At 41.7% G+C, this 19,084-nt stretch overlaps 1 protein-coding gene across 2 annotated transcripts; it reads right to left on the bottom strand.

The window, feature by feature from the left end:
• Positions 1-266: 266 nt before the first annotated feature.
• Positions 267-18,570, bottom strand: CCDC14 (coiled-coil domain containing 14). Of its 2 annotated transcripts, none has more exons than XM_067549622.1 (13): positions 18,263-18,570; positions 15,156-15,211; positions 14,553-14,628; positions 14,163-14,235; positions 13,929-14,069; positions 13,244-13,489; positions 13,037-13,131; positions 11,007-11,592; positions 9,162-9,303; positions 6,529-6,608; positions 3,826-4,044; positions 3,608-3,737; positions 267-2,005 (listed from the first exon to the last, which is right to left on the bottom strand). In XM_067549622.1, the coding sequence occupies exons 1-13, from the start codon at positions 18,293-18,295 to the stop codon at positions 1,027-1,029; spliced, it is 2,856 nt and encodes a 951-aa protein (XP_067405723.1). In that variant the 5' UTR covers positions 18,296-18,570; the 3' UTR covers positions 267-1,026. The 2 variants fall into 2 exon arrangements, with proteins under 2 accessions (XP_067405723.1, XP_067405722.1); XM_067549621.1 differs by having other exon boundaries at positions 3,608-3,740; positions 18,263-18,567.
• Between the last annotated feature and the right edge of the window lie 514 nt (positions 18,571-19,084).

Here is a 19,084-nt window from a genome sequence, read left to right as displayed (position 1 = left end):
TAAAACATGTATTTAGATTTTTTTTGGAAATTTTTGTATTGACATTTGTTTCCATACATACCCAAAACATGTCTTGTTCTTCTATAAACCACAAATTTGACTAAGCTGACTAAGTAGTAGAATAACTTATTCCGGACAGCATGAAAGCTGAAAGATTCCTGCTAATATAAAAACTTTATTCTAGGTGACATGGATTATTTTTAATATGTTCATTGTGGTCATGCTGTTAAAATGATATGATTTCTGCAAAACCAAACAGGTAGATATTCAGCAAGTATCTGCACTTGCCTAATGAACATTCTGGAACAAGTTCTGCTCTTAGTTACTCTTGAGTTTATGCTGGTATAACAGAGCAGAATTTGTTCAGATTAGCCATAAAAATATACTCTATGAAGAGAATGGCTTAGAAAGGGTAAGTACATTCTGTGCCAATCAAAGTTATTCTTTATAGTGGAATAGGATGTTCTTCCCACTAACTTCCCATTTGATTGGATTTGCTCACTAGTGTGTAGCGCTGAATATACCATTCATTTTTTAAAATGAAGTTCAAGTTGTGATAAACTATTTCCCACAAAAGTAAAAGGATGTCACTTTCTGCCTCAGATCAACTTGACGAGACATATTAGTTTATATTCAGATAAAAACTTTCTATTTACTACTTTGAAAATTACATCGAAACCAAATAAATGTTTCATCCACCATTTAATAGAAAAAAGTTTTATTGCCTACAGTACAAAATTGTTTTATTTCTTTAAAATTATTAAATGCAGAGCTTAAAGTTAACTCTTCCTTTGCACCAATTATGACAGCTTTCACAAGGGAAATAGCACCTTAATTCATTCAACTAAGAAAATAAATTCCAGTCATAATTTAACAGTGAGGAACAAGCCATTTTATACAAAAGCTCAGTGCAAATATTGACATTCCAAAAACTATACATCATATTAAAATACAAAAGAAAAACAAAAACCCACCAAAAAAAACCCTAACAATTATCTGAACAAGTACAGTCTTTATTTTCCTCATTCATTGTTTCATAATGCCAGTCTGCAAAGTCCTTTGTAATCTAGCTATGTTGGCATCCAAGGCAGCTAGACCATTTTTAAAGTCCTCTTCATCCCGTGAAGTAAATGTTGAGAAGGAAGACATGCTCCACTCAGACTTTCCTGACATACAGTCAAAAGGAGAGAAAGTAGAGTCAGACATTTCAGATGTTTTCTGAAAACTCTCTTTCTGATGTGGCATACAAGTGTAAAGGTATTTATCAGACTGAGGTCTATCTGACTTGGCTATAAAATCTTTAGCAGCTCCAATTATTTCTTTTGGCATCAGAAGGAGCTTGTCTCTGTCCAACTCAGTTGTCTTCTCTGTGGTTTCAGAGGTATTTTCTGTCTCTCTCAAATCATAGCCACCCCTGAATTTATCAAAAATCTTTTTATCATCCAACATCCCAAATCCATTCTGCTTCTGAGAGTCAGAGAGCCCACTGTTGTAGTCCAACTTCTTGGGAGCCACACTGACCTGGTGTTGTGCACACATTCTTCTTTCAGATATTGATGGCTGTTTCTTAGATGCACTGCGAGTCAATGGAATATAAATGGTCTCATCCAGTTTGTGTTCTTCCTCTATTAAAGTCCCAGAATCACTAATTGTTTCTGCGTCTTGCTTTGACAGGGTAGGAAGAATTCTTGGAGCTGTTATTTCCTCTGTTAAGAGTGTGCTTCTTTTAGGAGATCCTTCAGCAACAAACTTTTCACAGGCTAGACCTGGCATTTCCAATGCTCCATTTTTATCTGAAAATTGAGGTTCTGTATTTGTCAAAATTTGATCACTTTCTAATTTTTGAAGGTAACTCATTATGGAAGTACTCACAGGGAATGGATTGGGTTTCAGTTGTTTCTCATAATCTTCCAGAAGAGATTTTGTTAGACCTTTTTCAGGTCTATGTCTAACATTGTCTACAGTGAGGTCAGAGAGAAGCTTGGCCATGCTGCTCTGCAAGGTTCTGTTAAGAGCAATTCATTAGGTCATTCATTATGTAAAATGACTTTTCATAAACCATATTTATAATTTAATTTAAGTACTTATTTTAAGATTGCAATGATCATTTTAAAAACCTAATATTCCACAAGATAGCACAATCAATACAAATTTTAACCTAGTCAAGCTGAGTGTCACTCTTCTAGTCAATGAAATGTAACTTTGAAATGAATAATGAAAACAGTGAGATTCTTTCTGACCTGTCTGCCCTTATGAACGGAAGAGAATTTTAACATTTATAAAGCAACTAGAAGATACAGTATAATTGATTTTCAAAGTTTTGTGTTAAGATATGGAGGTCTGCTTTTGAAAGCAATTTGGAAAAATTGCTTCCTTTAAATTGTATACAATGCTTAAGTAAATATTTAAATACAAAAATATACAAGGGGAATCATAGTTACTCATTTTCTGCTTTCTATGCCAAGACTGCCATCTGTACTTGTAATGAGCTATCACCATCTAGTGTTCAACAGTTAGTATAGTCGCAGGAAAATATGTAAGGTATATACACTGTAAGGAATATACTGCGCACTATTATGTGGGGTTGTAAATTCTGAATTTTAGACAAAACAACTGAATAGTAAAACTTCCAGTGCACATAAGTAAAATATAAATTATCCCAACGAGTCATGTGACTACAGAGATCTATAATTGCACGGATCTGGGTGTACAAAAGATTGTGAAGTCCCAAACCTTGCCATCATGTGTACACACACACACACAAAAAAGATGAAAACTTCACAAATATATGTGATTAAGGCAACTTCACTCAATCTAAGACTCTCAAAAGATGAAGGCAATCTAGTAATATATTTCACTTTAAGTGTGCCCTTAACTGACAGGGAGATCGCTTCATCCTACAGGAAAACTAACTGTGGGTCCAAAAGGGAGAAAGTCGCTGCAAGGTTCTTCTCAGAGAGATTTATTCCTTATCTTCTCACCAAGAAAAGGGAGACTGCCTCCCTTTCAAACAAGTTGCAGAACTAATTTCCAAACCCTGCAGCTCCAAGGAAAGGGTCACCAGGTAGCCAGAGCTAGTGACGCAGACAAGGTCATTCCTTGCTGGGGGGGGAGGCAGTCATGTATACAGCAAGTGGCATTTGACCTACCTGACATGATAGATAGAAATAACTATTTCTAACTATTGCATAAGTTAGAAAAGGGAAAGCCAAAACTTCTGCTCTTCTGCTAAATTATTAGTTTTATTGCTCCATCAATCTGACACAACCCATCTTGTACCTTTATCTTGTTTAGCTGTTGTTTACTTTCTGACCTGTATTGTAAGTTGTCTGGGAGAAGAGACTGTCATCCTTATTATCTGATTGTACAACATCAATAGAGCCCTGCTCCCTGATTGGGGTTTCTAGGCTCTACCATAATAGAAAAGAGTAAATAAATTACAAGACACACAAATAGGTTATAAGATCTTTAGATCTAGACCCTAATGCACACAACACAAAGTTAATGCAAAGACAATGCAGGAAGAAGCTGCCGTATTATTTTAACATTGTTTCAATAATCCAAAATAAGGAAGAAATGTCAAGAAAAGCAGTGTGGCCAATATTACCGAGTCAATTCACGCAGTCTGTTCACTTCTGCATCACGCTGACGTAATGTTATGCCCAAAATCTGATTTTCTTTCTCCGAGGCTTCCAACTTAAAACGGAAGCTCTTCACATTTGCCAATGCGTCATCCACTTCTGAAATGCCAAGAACAGTTTTATTTAGTCTTTTTTTAAATGTAGAAGCACCAAGTGAAAAATGAAGTCAGTTCAAAACACGCACCAATTTTTAACTTTGTAGCTTCAATGTCATACTGCTGTTTGTTTTCAAGCAGTTCTTTATCTTTATCCTGGATAACTTTTGCAAATTGTTTGTTTTCTTCTTTCTGATTTTCTATTATTTTAAGGAGTTCTTCATTTTTACTGTGCAGTGATTCAAGGCCCTTTAAAGACTCCTTGAGTTGACTCTGGAGTGACATATTCAGGGATTGTAGCGAAACCACTAAAGGAAGTAAAACAGCAAGTTTTTAAAATGTTTAGATTCTATGCCCAAAAGAAATATAATTTGTAATTATTAAAACCTAAAACGTAATTCAAATTCTTAGAAATTAAGAGTAACAGATTACAGTAACTATTACGATACAGTCACAAATCCTGGGTGAATATTAAGCTTAAGTCAAAAGTGTAGAGAGAGAATTCTCTTCCGCTACCAATTGATAATTTACAAGTTTTAAGTCATGTGTTCTGGAAAGATTTCCATTAGCTCCAAATCTTTAAGTCCTGTTATCCTGTACTACTGAGGTCCTCAGACAATGGGGCGCACCTCCTAGGGAGAAACTTTCGGGGGGGGTGACGCACTGGGGCCTGGACCAGCCCCCATGGGGGGCAGGGAGGAAGTGCACCCAGCCCCGTTCTGCCTCCATCTCCACTCCACTCCCAGCTGCAGCCCCAGCCCTGACTCCACTCTTAGCCGTGGCCCCGGTTCCTAGCCCTGGAGCTGTGTCTGCGGTCCTGCTCCTGGTTGCAGTCCTGACCCCCTTCTCAGCCCCATTTCTGGTCCTCCCTGGTCCCTGCAACCCTGGGCCTCTGCAGCACTGGCCCTGGCCTCTGCCACAGCTTGGCTGCCACACAGATTGCAGCTCCGGGGCGGGTTGGGGGGGAGGAGGGGCACAGTCAGATACGGTGGGGGGGGAGTGGAATCACAAGATATAAAGAAAAGTGCAACCCTATTTTCATTAAAATGAAAAATGTCTCATATCCTATGACAAGCTACCAACAATAAAATATTTAAGGATTAATTTTCCCTTTAAAAAGCAACCTCAAGACTTAGTATTGCTCACAGTGAAATATAAAGTCCTGATCCTGAAGTGACATGAGCACAGGTACATCCATACAGAGCCTGAGCGACTTCAATACATTTGCACATAGCTCACAACAAGACTAAGGCCTAAAACTGCAAGCCTGTGGGGATAATAGTCCCTATTATCATAGAATCATAGAATATTAGCGTTGGAAGGGACCTCAGGAGGTCATCTAGTCCAACCCCCTGCTCAAAGCAGGACTAACCAGGACTAACCTCAGCTAAATAATCCCAGCCAGGGCTTTGTCAAGCTGCATCTTAAAAACCTCCAAAGATGGAGATTCCACCACCTCCCTAGGTAACCCATTCCAGTGCTTCACCACCCTCCTAGTGAAAAACTTTTTCCTAATGTCCAACCTAGACCTCCCGCCCTGCAACTTGAGACCGTTGCTCCTTGTTCTGTCATCTGCCACCACTGAGAACAGCCTAGCTCCATCCTCCCTGGAACCCCCTTTCAGGTAGTTAAAAGCTGTTATCAAATCCCCCCTCATTCTTCTCTTTTGCAGACTAAACAAGCCCACTTCCCTTAGCCTCTCCTCATAAGTCCTGTGCTCCAGGCCCCTAATCATTTTTGTTGCCCTCCGCTGGACTCTCTCCAACTTGTCCACATCCTTTTTGTAGTGGGGGGCCCAAAACTGGACACAATATTCTAAATGCAGCCTCACCAATGCCAAATAGAGGGGAATAATCACTTCCCGCGTCCTGCTGGCAATGCCCCTCCTAATGCAGCCCAATATGCTATTAGCCTTCTTGGCAACCAGGGCACACTGCTGACTCATATCCAGCTTTTTATCCACTGTTACCCCCAGGTCCTTTTCTGCAGAACTGCTGCCTAGCTCGTCGGTCCCCAGTCTATAGCTGTGCATGGGATTCTTCCTTCCTAAGTAGAGGACTCTGCACTTCTCTTTGTTGAACCTCATGAGATTTCTTTTGGCCCAATCCTCCAGTTTGTTTAGGTCCTTCTGTATCCGATCCCTACCTTCCAGGGTATCTACCACTCCCCCCAGCTTAGTGTCATCCGCACAGTGATAGAATGTGGAGTGCAGTTTTATATCTTTAAAACATGTAATTAAATTAGTTAATTCTGTATTTGTACTTTTTTAAAGTACAGTATTGAACTCGCACATATAATTTTGCAAAGTGGTATTGCCTCCCCTCCTTCAGTCCAGTTTAATCAAATATTTTTAGAGTGATGTCACGGTAACATTACCCATTGTCACATTAATTCACAGCAGATAAACTATAATTGTCATGAAATGATATGCTATGGGTTTATGTCCAATTTCCCCAAAGGAAGATACAGAAAAATTACCTTTCTATTTTAACGTCAGACTCTAATATCAGATGCCTTATGCATGGAGTTATATAGTTCAAAAACTCTGCTAATGTGGCCTTTGTTTGAAGATAAAAGTAGGAACCTTTTCAAGATACAAGGAGATTCGCTTTATACCCAGTTCAGTTGTCTGGTGTCTCATCCTTACTATATTAAAGATACAGTCCTGAATCCTGCACTGGAGCTGAACAGGAAGATCCCACTGTCTGTGTGGAGCTCCACTGACTTCAATGGAGCTAAAATCTTTACCCCCCCAATTCCCAAACCATCACTCGCAAGCCACTAGTACTTGCATTCAAAGTTGCAATCCAGGCTGGATTCCTTTTCAGCTCTCTCTCTCTCCCGGAGTTGTTGGTTCATTATTCTTAATCTCCTAAATGTAAATGAAAAGCATAATGGAGGAAAGTCCAAATACAGAGTAAGGTCAAAAGGTTCAACTTGGTTTGTATGTGAAAGTTTGCTAATTTAATTAGAATAGAAACCCAACAAAAATATTTTTAATTTTGGAAGTTAAAAAATGTTTTAATAATCCATTTTGTCAAAGTTTTCATTTCTACCTTTCTTTAGCTGAATGAATTATTTTAAAAAACTCTGGTAATGTCACTTCATTTTGGCTCAGAGGAAAGAGGTGTATTTATATTAAGCATGTATCCTAAAAAGAGATACTTTCTGTATTTGAGCACAGGCTGTCTAAACACATATGCATGCTAACTACTCGACACCTGCAGTTTAAATTTGGAGTACCCATTGCTACTTCTGGGAAAAAGCTCAATCTTGGGCAAAGATGGCAATATATTTCAAATGGAAAAATACATACAGAAAATAATATGCCCTCCTAGTTTTCAACATGCTTTGCTGCATGCTTTGGAAAAGCATTATCTAGACACCTGTAACATTGTTAAGGTTAGAGATCCGTTAACAAGATAAACTATTCTATAAGGCAAGTCATACACTAATGTCAAAGACCAAAATTATTCAGAGATTATATTTAAAAGATATAGCCCTCCTGGATTCTCCAGAGACAGGCTAAATTAGAGTCACTACGTTTTCACATATAGACAAATAAAAACATGTAGCAGAACTTTTAGTTAGACTTGGCAAAACTCAGTTTTGTTTTTTCTAATTTTGACGGTTAATATCAATTTTTATATTTAAGGTTTTTTTAGATTTTTGAAATATTTTTACAGTTGCTGGAAATTAAGAGGGACTAAGGGTAGGGTTTGGGCCACACTGACAGCAGGCTATAGGGGGCTCCCTGCACAGCTGAGCAGTCCAAGACATTGGGGTGAAAGGTGCACAGGAGACTGCACTCCTCCTGGGTTAGCAGAGCAGAGACCCTGGGCCAAGACTGCCAGGAGTAAAACAAGCCCAGTCATAGGAGGCCACCCCACTGCTGAATAGCTGTGTCCCCAGCCAGAAGCCAGTCAGGAGCATGGAGGTCTTCCCCACAGCTGGGGACTCATCCTCCTCCTAACAGCCCTGGCTGGGCATCTCTGCTCTGCCCAGCCAGGGCCGCAAGGAGGAGGATGAACCCCTGGCTGTGGGGGGAGGCCACCCCACTACTAAATGGTTCCTGCCCAGGGAAGGAACCATACAGCAGAAGGTGGCCTCTCCTGCAGTCAGGGGCTCATCCTTCTCTTCCTCCTAGCAGTCCTGGCTGGGGGTCTGCTCTTCCCTACCAGGACCGCAGCCTTCCGTGCACCTAGCACCTTCAGGGATTGGATGTCACCAGTTCCGCAGCAGCACAGGTATCCCTGTACAGCTCTGCCAAGATGGACTAAGGGAGTGTGACCATGATAGCAGGGCTGCAGAGGGGTCTCTGACCTGTTACAGGTCTGGTGACACCTGATCTCTGCAATTGCAAGAGATCGGGGATAGGTGGGTCGACTTCTGGCATTGTTATTGATCAATTTTTTTGTCAATTTCAGCATGTCAGCTGAATGACAATGATATGTTTACTGACATATCAATTACAATTGAATGCTATCAAGTCTATTTATTTAGACAGATGCAGGAACTAGCTAGGTGCATGCTCCTTTTCCAAATAACTTCTTACACAATTGGTATTTCCAGTTCACCCTGAACTTCCAGTTCCAAAATTCCATCCCTTCTACCGAAGCTCTAAGCATAATAATTTCACAGGTAACACTAAGAACATCTGTCCTACCTATATTAAAGATTGTGAAATCTGTCACCTGCGGTCAAAATGTTTTATTTGAGTTTTAATGTGAAATGTCCACTTTTTATTTAATTTTGCACTTGTATTACACTTTCCAGCTGAAAACTGTAAAGCACTTTATAAACAGTGAATTAAAGTTTACAATACTTCTCTAAGCTAATATTTTTATTTTACAAATAGATGAAACTGCTGCTTCAAACAGCCTTACATTAATACGCACGAGGGAACTTTTAGTGCATGCCACCAGGGTCCATACGAGTCAGTTACTGCATACTATCCTGTGTGCATTAGAATTTACACCCCTCTGGTGGAGATTAATGCACTGTTTAGCTAAACCCTCAACACAGGCTGGTTAAGTCATTTACCTAAAGTCACAGAGCAAGTCCATGCCAGAGACAGACCACCTGACTCAGTCCTGTGTTTCAGCTAAGAGACCATCATTTCATTTGGGAAAACTGACGGAAGAAGTAAAATATTCCTATTCATCGGTAGCAGGAAGCTTATTCAAATAAGCATGAACTAAATACGAATGCCTTAACGATATGTTTCAAGAAGCAATGTAATATACAAAGCATAGTATAAACAAAACCCCTGCATATGAAAAAAATGTAGACAACAGAAAACAAGAATGTGATCCAAGAATTACACATTGTAACTATGCTAAAATATGCAATTTAGAACAATGAAGTTAGCTAGCACCATACATATTTTTGAAATAGGTTGCTCACTTGTGGAATGTTTACTGACCTACGCAACTGTGCGTTTTCACTTCTGAGAGGTTGTATAGCAAGTGCTATTTCAGCTTGTACGTTTGTACTTCCAACAACTGCTGGCAGTAATGAAACACAGTCTTCTATCTCACTTATTAGCCTCAATGTTTCAGAATCATCTATAAGAAAAAAATTAAACAAAAAGCAGCGTATACAATTAAGCAATTTATGAGATGGCCGACTACAGAATCATAAAATCATAGGACTGGAAAGGACCTCGAGAGGTCATCTAGTCCAATCCCCTGCACTTATGGCAGGATCAGCTATTATCTAAACCATCCCTGACAGGTGATTGTCTAACCTGCTCTTAAAAATCTACACTGATGGAAATTCCACAACCTCCCTAGGCAATTTATTCTAGTGCTTAACTACTCTGACAATTAGGAAGTTTTTCCTAATGTCCAATCTAAAGTGTCCTTGCTGCATTACAATTTAAGCCCACTGCTTCTTGTCCTATCCTCAGAGGTTAAGACGAACAATTTTTCTCCTTCCATCTTGTAACAAGCTTTTATGTTATTGAAAATTGTTATGTCCCCCCTCAGTCTTCTCTTCTCCAGATTAAACACACAATTTTTCAATCTTCCCTCATAGTTCATGTTTTCTAGACCTTTAATCATTTTGTTGCTCTTCTCTGGACTTTCTCCAATTTGTCCACATCTTTCCTGAAATGTGGCACCCAGAACTGGACACAATACTCCAGTCGAAGCATAATCAGCATGGAGTAGTGCGAAAAAACTACTTCTCATGTCTTACTTACAACACTCCTGATAATACATCCCAGAATGATGTTTGCTTTTTTTTCCCCCCCACAAGGTTACACCGTTGACTCATATTTAGTTTGTGATCCACTATGACCCTCAGATCCCTTTCTGTAGTACTCTTTCCTAAGGAGTCTTTTCCCATTTTGTATGTGTGGAACTGATTGTTCCTTCCAAAGTGGAGAACTTTTCATTTGTCCTTATTAAATTTCCTCCTATTTACTTAAGACCATTTCTCTAGTTTGTCCAGATCATTTTGAATTTTAATACTATCCTTCCAGCTTGGTATTGTTCACAAACTTTATAAGTTTACTCTCTGTGCCATTATCCAAATCATGGATAAAGATATTGAACAGAACTAATCCTGCGAGACCCCACTTGATATGCCCTTCCAACTTGACTGAGAACCACTGATAACTACTCTCTGGGAATGGTTTTCCAACCAGTTACGTACCCCTGAAATAGTAGCTCCATCGAAGTTGTATTTCCCTAATTTGTTTATAAGGTCATGTGAGACAGTATCAAAAGTCTTACTAAAGTCAAGATATACATAAATTCTGTTACCTTTTAAAATATGTGTGGGGCTTTTAATGTTTAAATTACCCTGCTTTATTTGTGCTCCTTAAATTACTGTTTGACCATGTGAAGTATGGTCTAGATCCCTGTTAAATCACAGCCACCATCCTTCCAACTGATTTTTGAAGGAAAATCCATCAGAACTTTTCCACACCACTCCCTGATCATGTCTTATGGGAAGTCTGAGAGCAGAGCTTTCCTACAGACTGCATGCAGAATGAAAACACTACTATTACTAACCTGCTATAATAATTTTATGATCTCAGACACACATTGAAACACTCACCTTATCTTCCGTCACATCAAAGCATACAGCTCTATTAAAAAGAAAACTTGTGGCAAACTATTCTAAATTGTAGTTTTGTAATATCTATATACAATAATTAATCACACAATAGCATACTATGGATTTCTAAGAATGTCCATCCATGTAGCATAGCACCTGTGTGATATATATTATTCTACTGTGCAGATAAAAATATTTTTACCTTGGTCTGCCAGAGCCTTGAGCTCCCCCAAAAGATATTTTACTGTTTTAACTTTTTGGGCTGTTTTTTCTGGGCTTGCTTTTTTAGGCTTTAGAATTTTCTTGCCAATGCTTGTCTGACAGCTTGTCTCTCTCACTGGTGCTATGTCAACTGCATTCAAATCCTCTTCTTCACTGGTAGTACCCTCACTATGTTCCTCAGCAGTTTCCTCTTCTTTGGTATCTGAGATCTTGGACTGTGCTGAATCAAACTTCTGATACTTCTGACCAGCCCTATCACTCTCTGCTTCATGTGGCTCTAACAGAGCCAGGTGAGCTTGTATACATCTTATCAAATCTGCTTCCTTTACCCGTTGCTCATGATTTCCTTGGTTTGAAATCATCTCTCTGCCATAAGATCCTGGAAGAAATGTAGATGCTGTGGAATTATTTGGCACAGCTGGTGGTACACAAGGTATCATACAAGGACCAGTGGGGACAGACTGTGCCTGTGCAGAAGTAGCAGCAGCAGCAGCAGAAACTACTGGGAAAAACACAGCTCCTCCTGCTTGTGGTGCATGCTGGTTGTAACTGTCAGCGGGAACACCCTATATACAGAATATACATATTAAACAAATTATTATTATTTATATTTTCATGGCACCTAAATGTAGCAATGAGGTTTTTTTCAAACAGTTAGAAGCCTGCCTTATTTTCATTTGGTGTTGCTCACCATTTGTAATTTTAAAAACAGTTAAAATAGTACTCAAATCCATTCAGGCTGCACTGTATGACCTTTCACTGTGTTCAGGAGTAACTTAAAGGCAAATATAGTTAGGATTACCAATCAGACGAGCTGGCCTTATCTTAAATGTTATCTGTAATGCAGCAATGGAGCTAAGTTGATATTTTCATCTTTTTATGTTAGGAAGGGACAAAAGGGTTGTTTTCTTGGGGTTGGAATTCATTTTCAGTGTGCTTGTAAGAATCTTTCTGAAATATTTCCTTATTTTCCCTACCTTTACAACTAGCACTCACTGTTTGTACGCATAGACACAGAGGAAAATAAACATATTGTGCACAATTCAATAGTTTTCTGTATTTTGCCATTTTGACCAATCTCAGCAATATAATCTATAAATATGTATACTACAAATGTATATGCTGAATGCCACAAACAAGGTAAGAAGGCAGTTAGCACATTTCTAACAATTACTTAATTTTATTTAGTGGTTTTTTTTAAATCTGTGAAGCACAGACTTCCTCCAGTTAAAAACTTCTGGATCCAATAACAAATGAGAGATTATCCCATAGAGTGCAGATTGAAGATCACGCTAGATATGGAACAGTGGTGGCACCTGAAAGCTGTTTATAGGGACAAGGTAAACCCCTTCCCACCCACATTGCCCAAAACTGCGGAGGGGGGTGTTTTGGTTTGTTTGTTTGATTTTTTTTTTTTTTTTAATATTGTACCCTGAAATAGATAAGGATATTAAAATGCAGCTTTAGCACACCAAGCTATACTTGAGAACAATGGGTTTTACACTACTAGTCACTGGGTTTTTTATAGGTTAAAATATTCAAGGTTAGGTTAATGACCCCCATCATCAGCACAGTGAGATTGGGATGTTACACTGAGCAATAACTATCAATCCTGGTCAGGAAGGGGTGGGAAATGGATACTTCACAGAATTCAACATAGAAAAATAATGAGCAGAACAAACAGAAGTGAACTGTTCCCACTGGCCTGCCACTTACATCATTTTTGGAGTCTAATGCAGGCACAATATAAGTAGCAATGCTTACTAACAATATATTTGGGAATCAACTTTAAAAATCACATAATTTTTTATTATAAATACCAGTGTATCTATCTATACTTTCATCACAGATTTTATGAGACATAAAATGCACCAAGTTCCTTTCTCCTTGGGAAAATTTTCTATTAAGGCCAAGAAAGTGTAAAAATTTCAGTAGAAATGAAAGCCACAGAATAAAGCAAAAATGACAACACTAACTTAAATGTTTATAGTTCAAATCAAGTATACTTACAGACTGCATGATTAAAGGATTAGTTGAATGCTGCGGGGACAGAGTTGGTGTGGAGGTAGGTAAACGATAATTAAATGCTGTAACGCTTTGATATCCTGAAACAAATAGACAAAAGCTAACATTGTTAAATTAAGATTTTTTTTCTTGCCAAAAATTAAGAACAACCCCCAAAATAATGTCTAACTATATAATGACATTCACACTAACCAGGATCTGAAACAGGGTAAGCAGGTACTGTGGGAATTCCAGTAGAGCTCTGTGGAACTTGGCCAGTTATCAGAGACATTTGGGTTTGTACATGCTCACACAGTTTTTGATGCATCACAGGAGACTGTTGATTAAAAGGTACATGAATTGGTTGAACAGGCTGATTTTGTACTGCACTGGAAAGTTCTCCCTCTTTGTCAACAGCAGGTGTGTTACAGGAGGCTGGTTTCCTATTTGATACTGGCACTATGGAAAATAAAGTTGAAGTTAGTTTTCTTTTAGGACTACACAAACCCAAACGTTTACAGGAAAATTCTTGACATCAAGCATGTGCTTTACATGAATGTGCATATTCCTCTGAGAAAGAGGAATACAATTAAAGATTCTGAGCTCCAAAGATTTAAATTTCTATCTAGCGACAAACTCTAATCCCATTGGACTTTTGATTCCTGATCTTGCCATACTCTCCCTACAGACAGACCCCTGTGCTTAAAGAAGCCCTCCTGCAGGCAACCTCTAGGTAAACACTACTAATCTTCTCATGAAGTTAACCTTTACTATATAGTGCCATGAACCCATTTGGATTGATTAATTTGAATAAAATCAACAGAAACAATCAAGCCTCAGTAAGTTTATTTTATTAAACATTGTTTAAGTAAAGGTCAAAGCAAGGACAACTGCTTACCAATTTCTTTATGAATATGGGCAGCAAGAACATTTTTCTTCAGTCCTTTCTTTTTTGAACTATTTCCTTTGGCTAGTATAGTCCTGGTAGTAGCCTTAACAGAAGTTGCTTTCCCTGGTTTTCGATGTACTGTCTCCATTCCTAATGTTATTTGAAACAAATGCCATTCAACAAAATGAATAAGAGAGACCTTCAGAAACTAAAATTTAATTTAAAATTTAAATAAAGTACAACCTGTGGCCTCATTTTGCAAAATATCGTGTAGTAAAGCTGCACAGCGATCAAGCCCGTTATGTATAGTTGCAACCTGCAGAAAGAATCTTGCAGTCAGAATACAGACATTGATTTATTGTCAGACAAAACCAATAAGGGCAATGAAAAAAAGTCAAGAAGTTCCTATGTGGAGGGGGTTGTTCCAGGTTTGAGTCCAAACTATTTCTGGAACAGGTTTGAGTCACGTTTACATGCTATCAATGAAAAATGTTTATACATTTCCCATTTACTCATTTGTTATATTTATAATTGGGTAGTTTATTGTGTTTCCATCTACTGGATTTAGTGTTTCAGTAACTTTAGTTAATTTCTGATTTGAATGCATAAGAAAGCCAATTCATCTCAAATCACCTGATCTTCAGAGTCAGTGGAATAGAGAGAGTAGCCAGAGTCCACATCAGACTGGCATGCTTTTCTTAAGCCAATCCTGAAAAAGACAAATTCTGTGTTTACTTCCTCTTAATATACTTGGTTTTGTACTTTTAGGTATCAAACAATAAAAAAACCTATATATACAATGCACTGTACTTTAATATAGAGCCAAATGCTGCACTGAGATAAGCAAGTAACTGCTGCAGACGTCACCAGCATATGTTAGGGTAGGATTGGCCCTTATTCAGCAAGCTTAAATGTAACTAGTCGTCATACTCATTCAATAATCTAGGGGGCAAATTTAATTAATATTTCATAAATGCAACACGGAAGTCTAAAGCATGTTGTTTACTAAAGGGGTTAATCTTCCCTCTAGTCCTTGTACAGGCAAAACTCCTACTAACTACAATAGAAGTTTTGCCTGTCCAAGGATTGCAAGATCTGCCACTTACAGCATCTTTCAGTTGGAACTTAATATTTAATAAATGCAAAGAGTTGTTGCCAAACTGCTGGCTTTTTATTTGTATGGCTGTTTGGGATGTTTACAGGTACATCACTAAACAGTATTGATTAAATTCTTACTGTTTTTTTCCACTTGTTAACTTAGCTGCTCCTGTTAGCCTTCCAGAAGACAGTACCTGTTGATTTATTACACAAATATACACCAATAAATATTATTTTAATTTCAATTAATTATTTTTACAACATAATAGAAAACATACCAAAGACCACTGGATTACTAAATCTGAGATAATAAATAAAGTCTAGGAAGGCTAATTTATAATGAGGGGGAATGTAGCAAGAAGCACCGTGGCCTCAATCCTGCAATTTACAATGCCCAGGTAGACTCCTGACTATATCTGGAGCTCCACTGATTTCAATGACATTCTATGCAGACGCAGCAGTGCACCCACATATAAACTAAGGGTCAGGGCCTACTGTAGACACATATCAATTTGTTTTGCAAACTGAAGTCATTTCAGTTCAGCCCTTCCACTTTTCTCCTGGTCCATTCTCAGGGTCTATAGCCTACAGCCTTATCATCTTGTTTTGATATCATGTCAAATTTCACACATTAAGCTAAATCAGGCCAAGTGCATTCCTGAATGGGAGACCTCAATGAAAAACCCAGAGTGGTACAGAAAGAAATGCTGGTAATTTCCAAAACCATTTCTCTGCAAGTCAGTACTGAACGAATATCTCAGAAGAGCGCTAGTGGATATTGTAAAACTGAGGACCTGACCACTTGCATTGTTAAAGATCCCACACGCTTTTCACAAGAGTTCATACCCAGACCAGCAACAGGCTTAAGGAGTGATATCATGACTGCGCAAAGTTAGATACAGGAGCTTTATACTATATTGGAAAGGAGGTGTTCCATGCTTTCTAACTGAAAACAGCACTCATTTTTACTAGCTCTTAATTAATAAGTTGCCATAGCTCAAATATTTGCTGCTGAAATATTTAATGGTGGAAGACCATTTCAAGCAAAGGGACTAATGGTGTGTCCCTTATTCATGCAAATAATCTCACTGATCTTAATGAGGTTACTCGCATAAAGATTGCAGGATCAAGCCCACAAGAAATATGGATTATGTAAACAAGTGCTGCAGCCATCCCTAAATTGACAGTACTACCCTTGATCTTCATAGATCTGCCTCACATCCCAAATATGTTTGAGGTTTCACATAGCAATGTGATGTCATGACGACATGGCTTCATGTCATGATACAAAAATCCAAAATCATTGGGCAAATTAGTGATGTGAACATGGGCATGGTGTTCACACAATTTTGTCCTCTTAAAACTGAGACAAATAGGCAGATTGCAACTCTGAGCTCTCAAAATTGGGAGAATCTAAATGACTGAAAGCTCAAGTAAATTGGAAGGAAATTTAAGAAGTCCTGTTTTAACACCTTGCAAAATCCCTCATCACACGACAGGGGAGTGTACTTTGTGAATCAACCTGCAACAAGAGACAAAGCTAGGCAGCTGTTGATAATTGTCTGTGCAGGAATTAAATTCAACAAGTCAAAGGGGCGGGGGAAGTGTCACCAGCCCCACCAACTGCAAGAGGCCCAAAGAGTCACCTAAGCCCTATTTCAGGAGAGGCTCAGTCACCCATACACTCCCAAAGGGGAGTCCGGCATCCTTCATCCAGGCTCCCAGTAAAACCCCCACACACCCTCTCAGTAACCCCCAGAGGACAGCCCCCCCCCAGACCATGAGCACAGTCACCTCCCAATCCCCCTAACTCCCACTTGTGTCTCCAGTCACCTCCCAACCTCCTAATGTCCCCAGAGGAGAGCTCCCCTGACCCATGAGCCCAGTCACCTCCCAAAGTAGGGATGGGCAAACTATGGCCTATGGGCTGCATACGGCCTGTCCAAGCTTTTAATCAGGCTCTCCAGCTCAACCCCTCCCAGCCCCACCCCTCTCCCACATGGGCCCAGTGGCGCCCTGACCGGAGCAGCTCCCGGTCCCAAGCAGCGCCGCACAGCAGCCGCTTTCCCCGCGCAGCCCCCCCACCCCCCTGTATGGCCCGCCATACAATTTCTATATGCAGATGTGGCCCTCAGACCAAAAAGTTTGCCCACCCCTGTCCCAAACCCTTTCCCGCCCCGTCCCGTCCCTAGTGTCCCCCAGAGTGCCTGCCATGACCTGTGAGGCCAGTAACCTCCCAACTCTACCCACACATCTCATGTCCCCCAGAGGAGAGTGCCCAACCCTGAGTCCAGTCCCGCACAGGAGAGCCCCCAACCCATGAGCCCAGTCACTTCCCAACCTCTCCCCAACACCTCTAGTGACCCCCAAAGGAGAGCCCCCCTCTGACCTGTGAGCCCAGTTACCTCCTAACCCTCCCAGTGCTTCCCCAGAAGAGCCCCCATGAGCCAAGTCACCTCCAAGTGTCCTTCGGTGAGCCATCCCAACCCATGAGCCCAATCACCTCCCTACCCCCCACAGCCCTAATGAACCCCAGAGGAGAGCCCCCATCCCCCTGACCCAGGACCCCAATCACCTCGCAACACCTCCACCCTTAATGACCCCCATAGGAGAATCCCCCCAACCTGTGAGTCCAGTCACTTCCCAATCCTACCTGCAGCAACCCCCAGAAAAAAGCCCCCTCGATTCATGAGCCCAGTCACCTCTCAACCCCGCCCCCCACACCCAAAGAGGACAGCCCCCCTGACCTGTGAGCCCAGTCACCTCCCTACCCCAAACCCTAGTAATCCCCCCCAAGAGAGCTCCCGCTCCCTGGCCCTATCACCTCCCAACCCTCCCCACCGAGGAGAGCCCCCATACCCCTAACCTGTGAGCCCAGTCACCTCCCAACCCCCCACCCCTAGTGACCCCCCCCAGGACAGCCCACACCCCTGGGAGCCCAGTCATCTCCTAACCCCCCCAGGAGAGCCCCCACCCCCCCGACCCGGGAACCTAGTTATCTCCCAAGCCCCCAGGAGCCCCGAAAAAGAGACGCTCTCCACTACCGGACCCGGACGCTGAATGGCCCCACTCCATAGAGAGAGACCCTACGCCGCCACTCCAGGCGCCCAGTGCCCCCATAACACAGAGGAACGGTCCCCCAGGATCCCGGAACACCGCGCACAACCCGCCCCCCCTGGGCCCCTAGCCACCTCCAGAGGAGATTCAACCCCATCCCCCCGCACTCGGCCCCCCAGGGCTGGTACCTTGTGGTGCCGGAGGGTCCCCGGCCTCGCCATCACGGCCCGGTCCCCGGGCCCAGCCTGGGGGCGGAGTTACCCAGCCATCCCTCAGCGCGGCGGCGCGCGGCCAATCCGCACTCGATTTGGTTGACAGCCCCCCAACGGCTGCTGCGACAGGGGCGGAGCCAGCCTCCCCTCAGCCCAGCCTCTGCCGGCTCCCTCCTCGCCGGGCGCCGGCGGCAGCCGGAGCGGGCCTTTGTTGAGGAAGCCAGAGCCGGGATTGGCGGAGGACACGGCGCGGCGAACCAATAGTAGAAGAGACACAGGCGTGGGGCGGGCTAATCAGTCAGCAGCTGGCTGCTGCGCCTCAGGCAGTCGGGTGGGAGATCCGCCCTCAGAGCCTCTGGGGCGGGGCTTTGGGTGGGCGGTTGGATCGTCTCAGAGAAGAGCCCGGTCCACACGGCCCCAGAGCCAGAGCTCTCTCAGCATAATCCTTGGCCGCGCCGGCTCGCCTCAGGACACTGCCCTCCCCCCAGCCCTTTGGCTCTCCCTGCAGACCCGGTCCCCTCATGGGCTCCTGGCTCCCACTTCAGAGATTTCCCCTTTGCCCTCCAGGAATTCCCCCCCCACGCAACTTTCCCCCCGAGTAAACGACAGCACCAGAGACAAGTTCCTTTTGCAGCCAAGTAACAACCTGGAGCTTGTTACTGTCTCTTGAACAGGCTCCACCGCTGAACTGATTTATACCTGCAACCACTGTTGGGGGGGGGGGGGGGGGGGAAATCGTTCAAGAGTTGTGAGCAGCTGTTAGAGCAGCTGTTTTATCCAGGGGTGCAGGGGACACAT

This window comes from Emydura macquarii, unplaced genomic scaffold (genome assembly GCF_026122565.2).
Source record: "Emydura macquarii macquarii isolate MOO-44397 ecotype Brisbane River unplaced genomic scaffold, CSIRO-AGI_Emac_v2 contig_1253, whole genome shotgun sequence".
Taxonomy (NCBI): Eukaryota; Metazoa; Chordata; order Testudines; family Chelidae; genus Emydura; species Emydura macquarii.
Note: the sequence above shows the minus strand (reverse complement) of the source record. Positions and strands in the feature narration are given on the sequence as shown.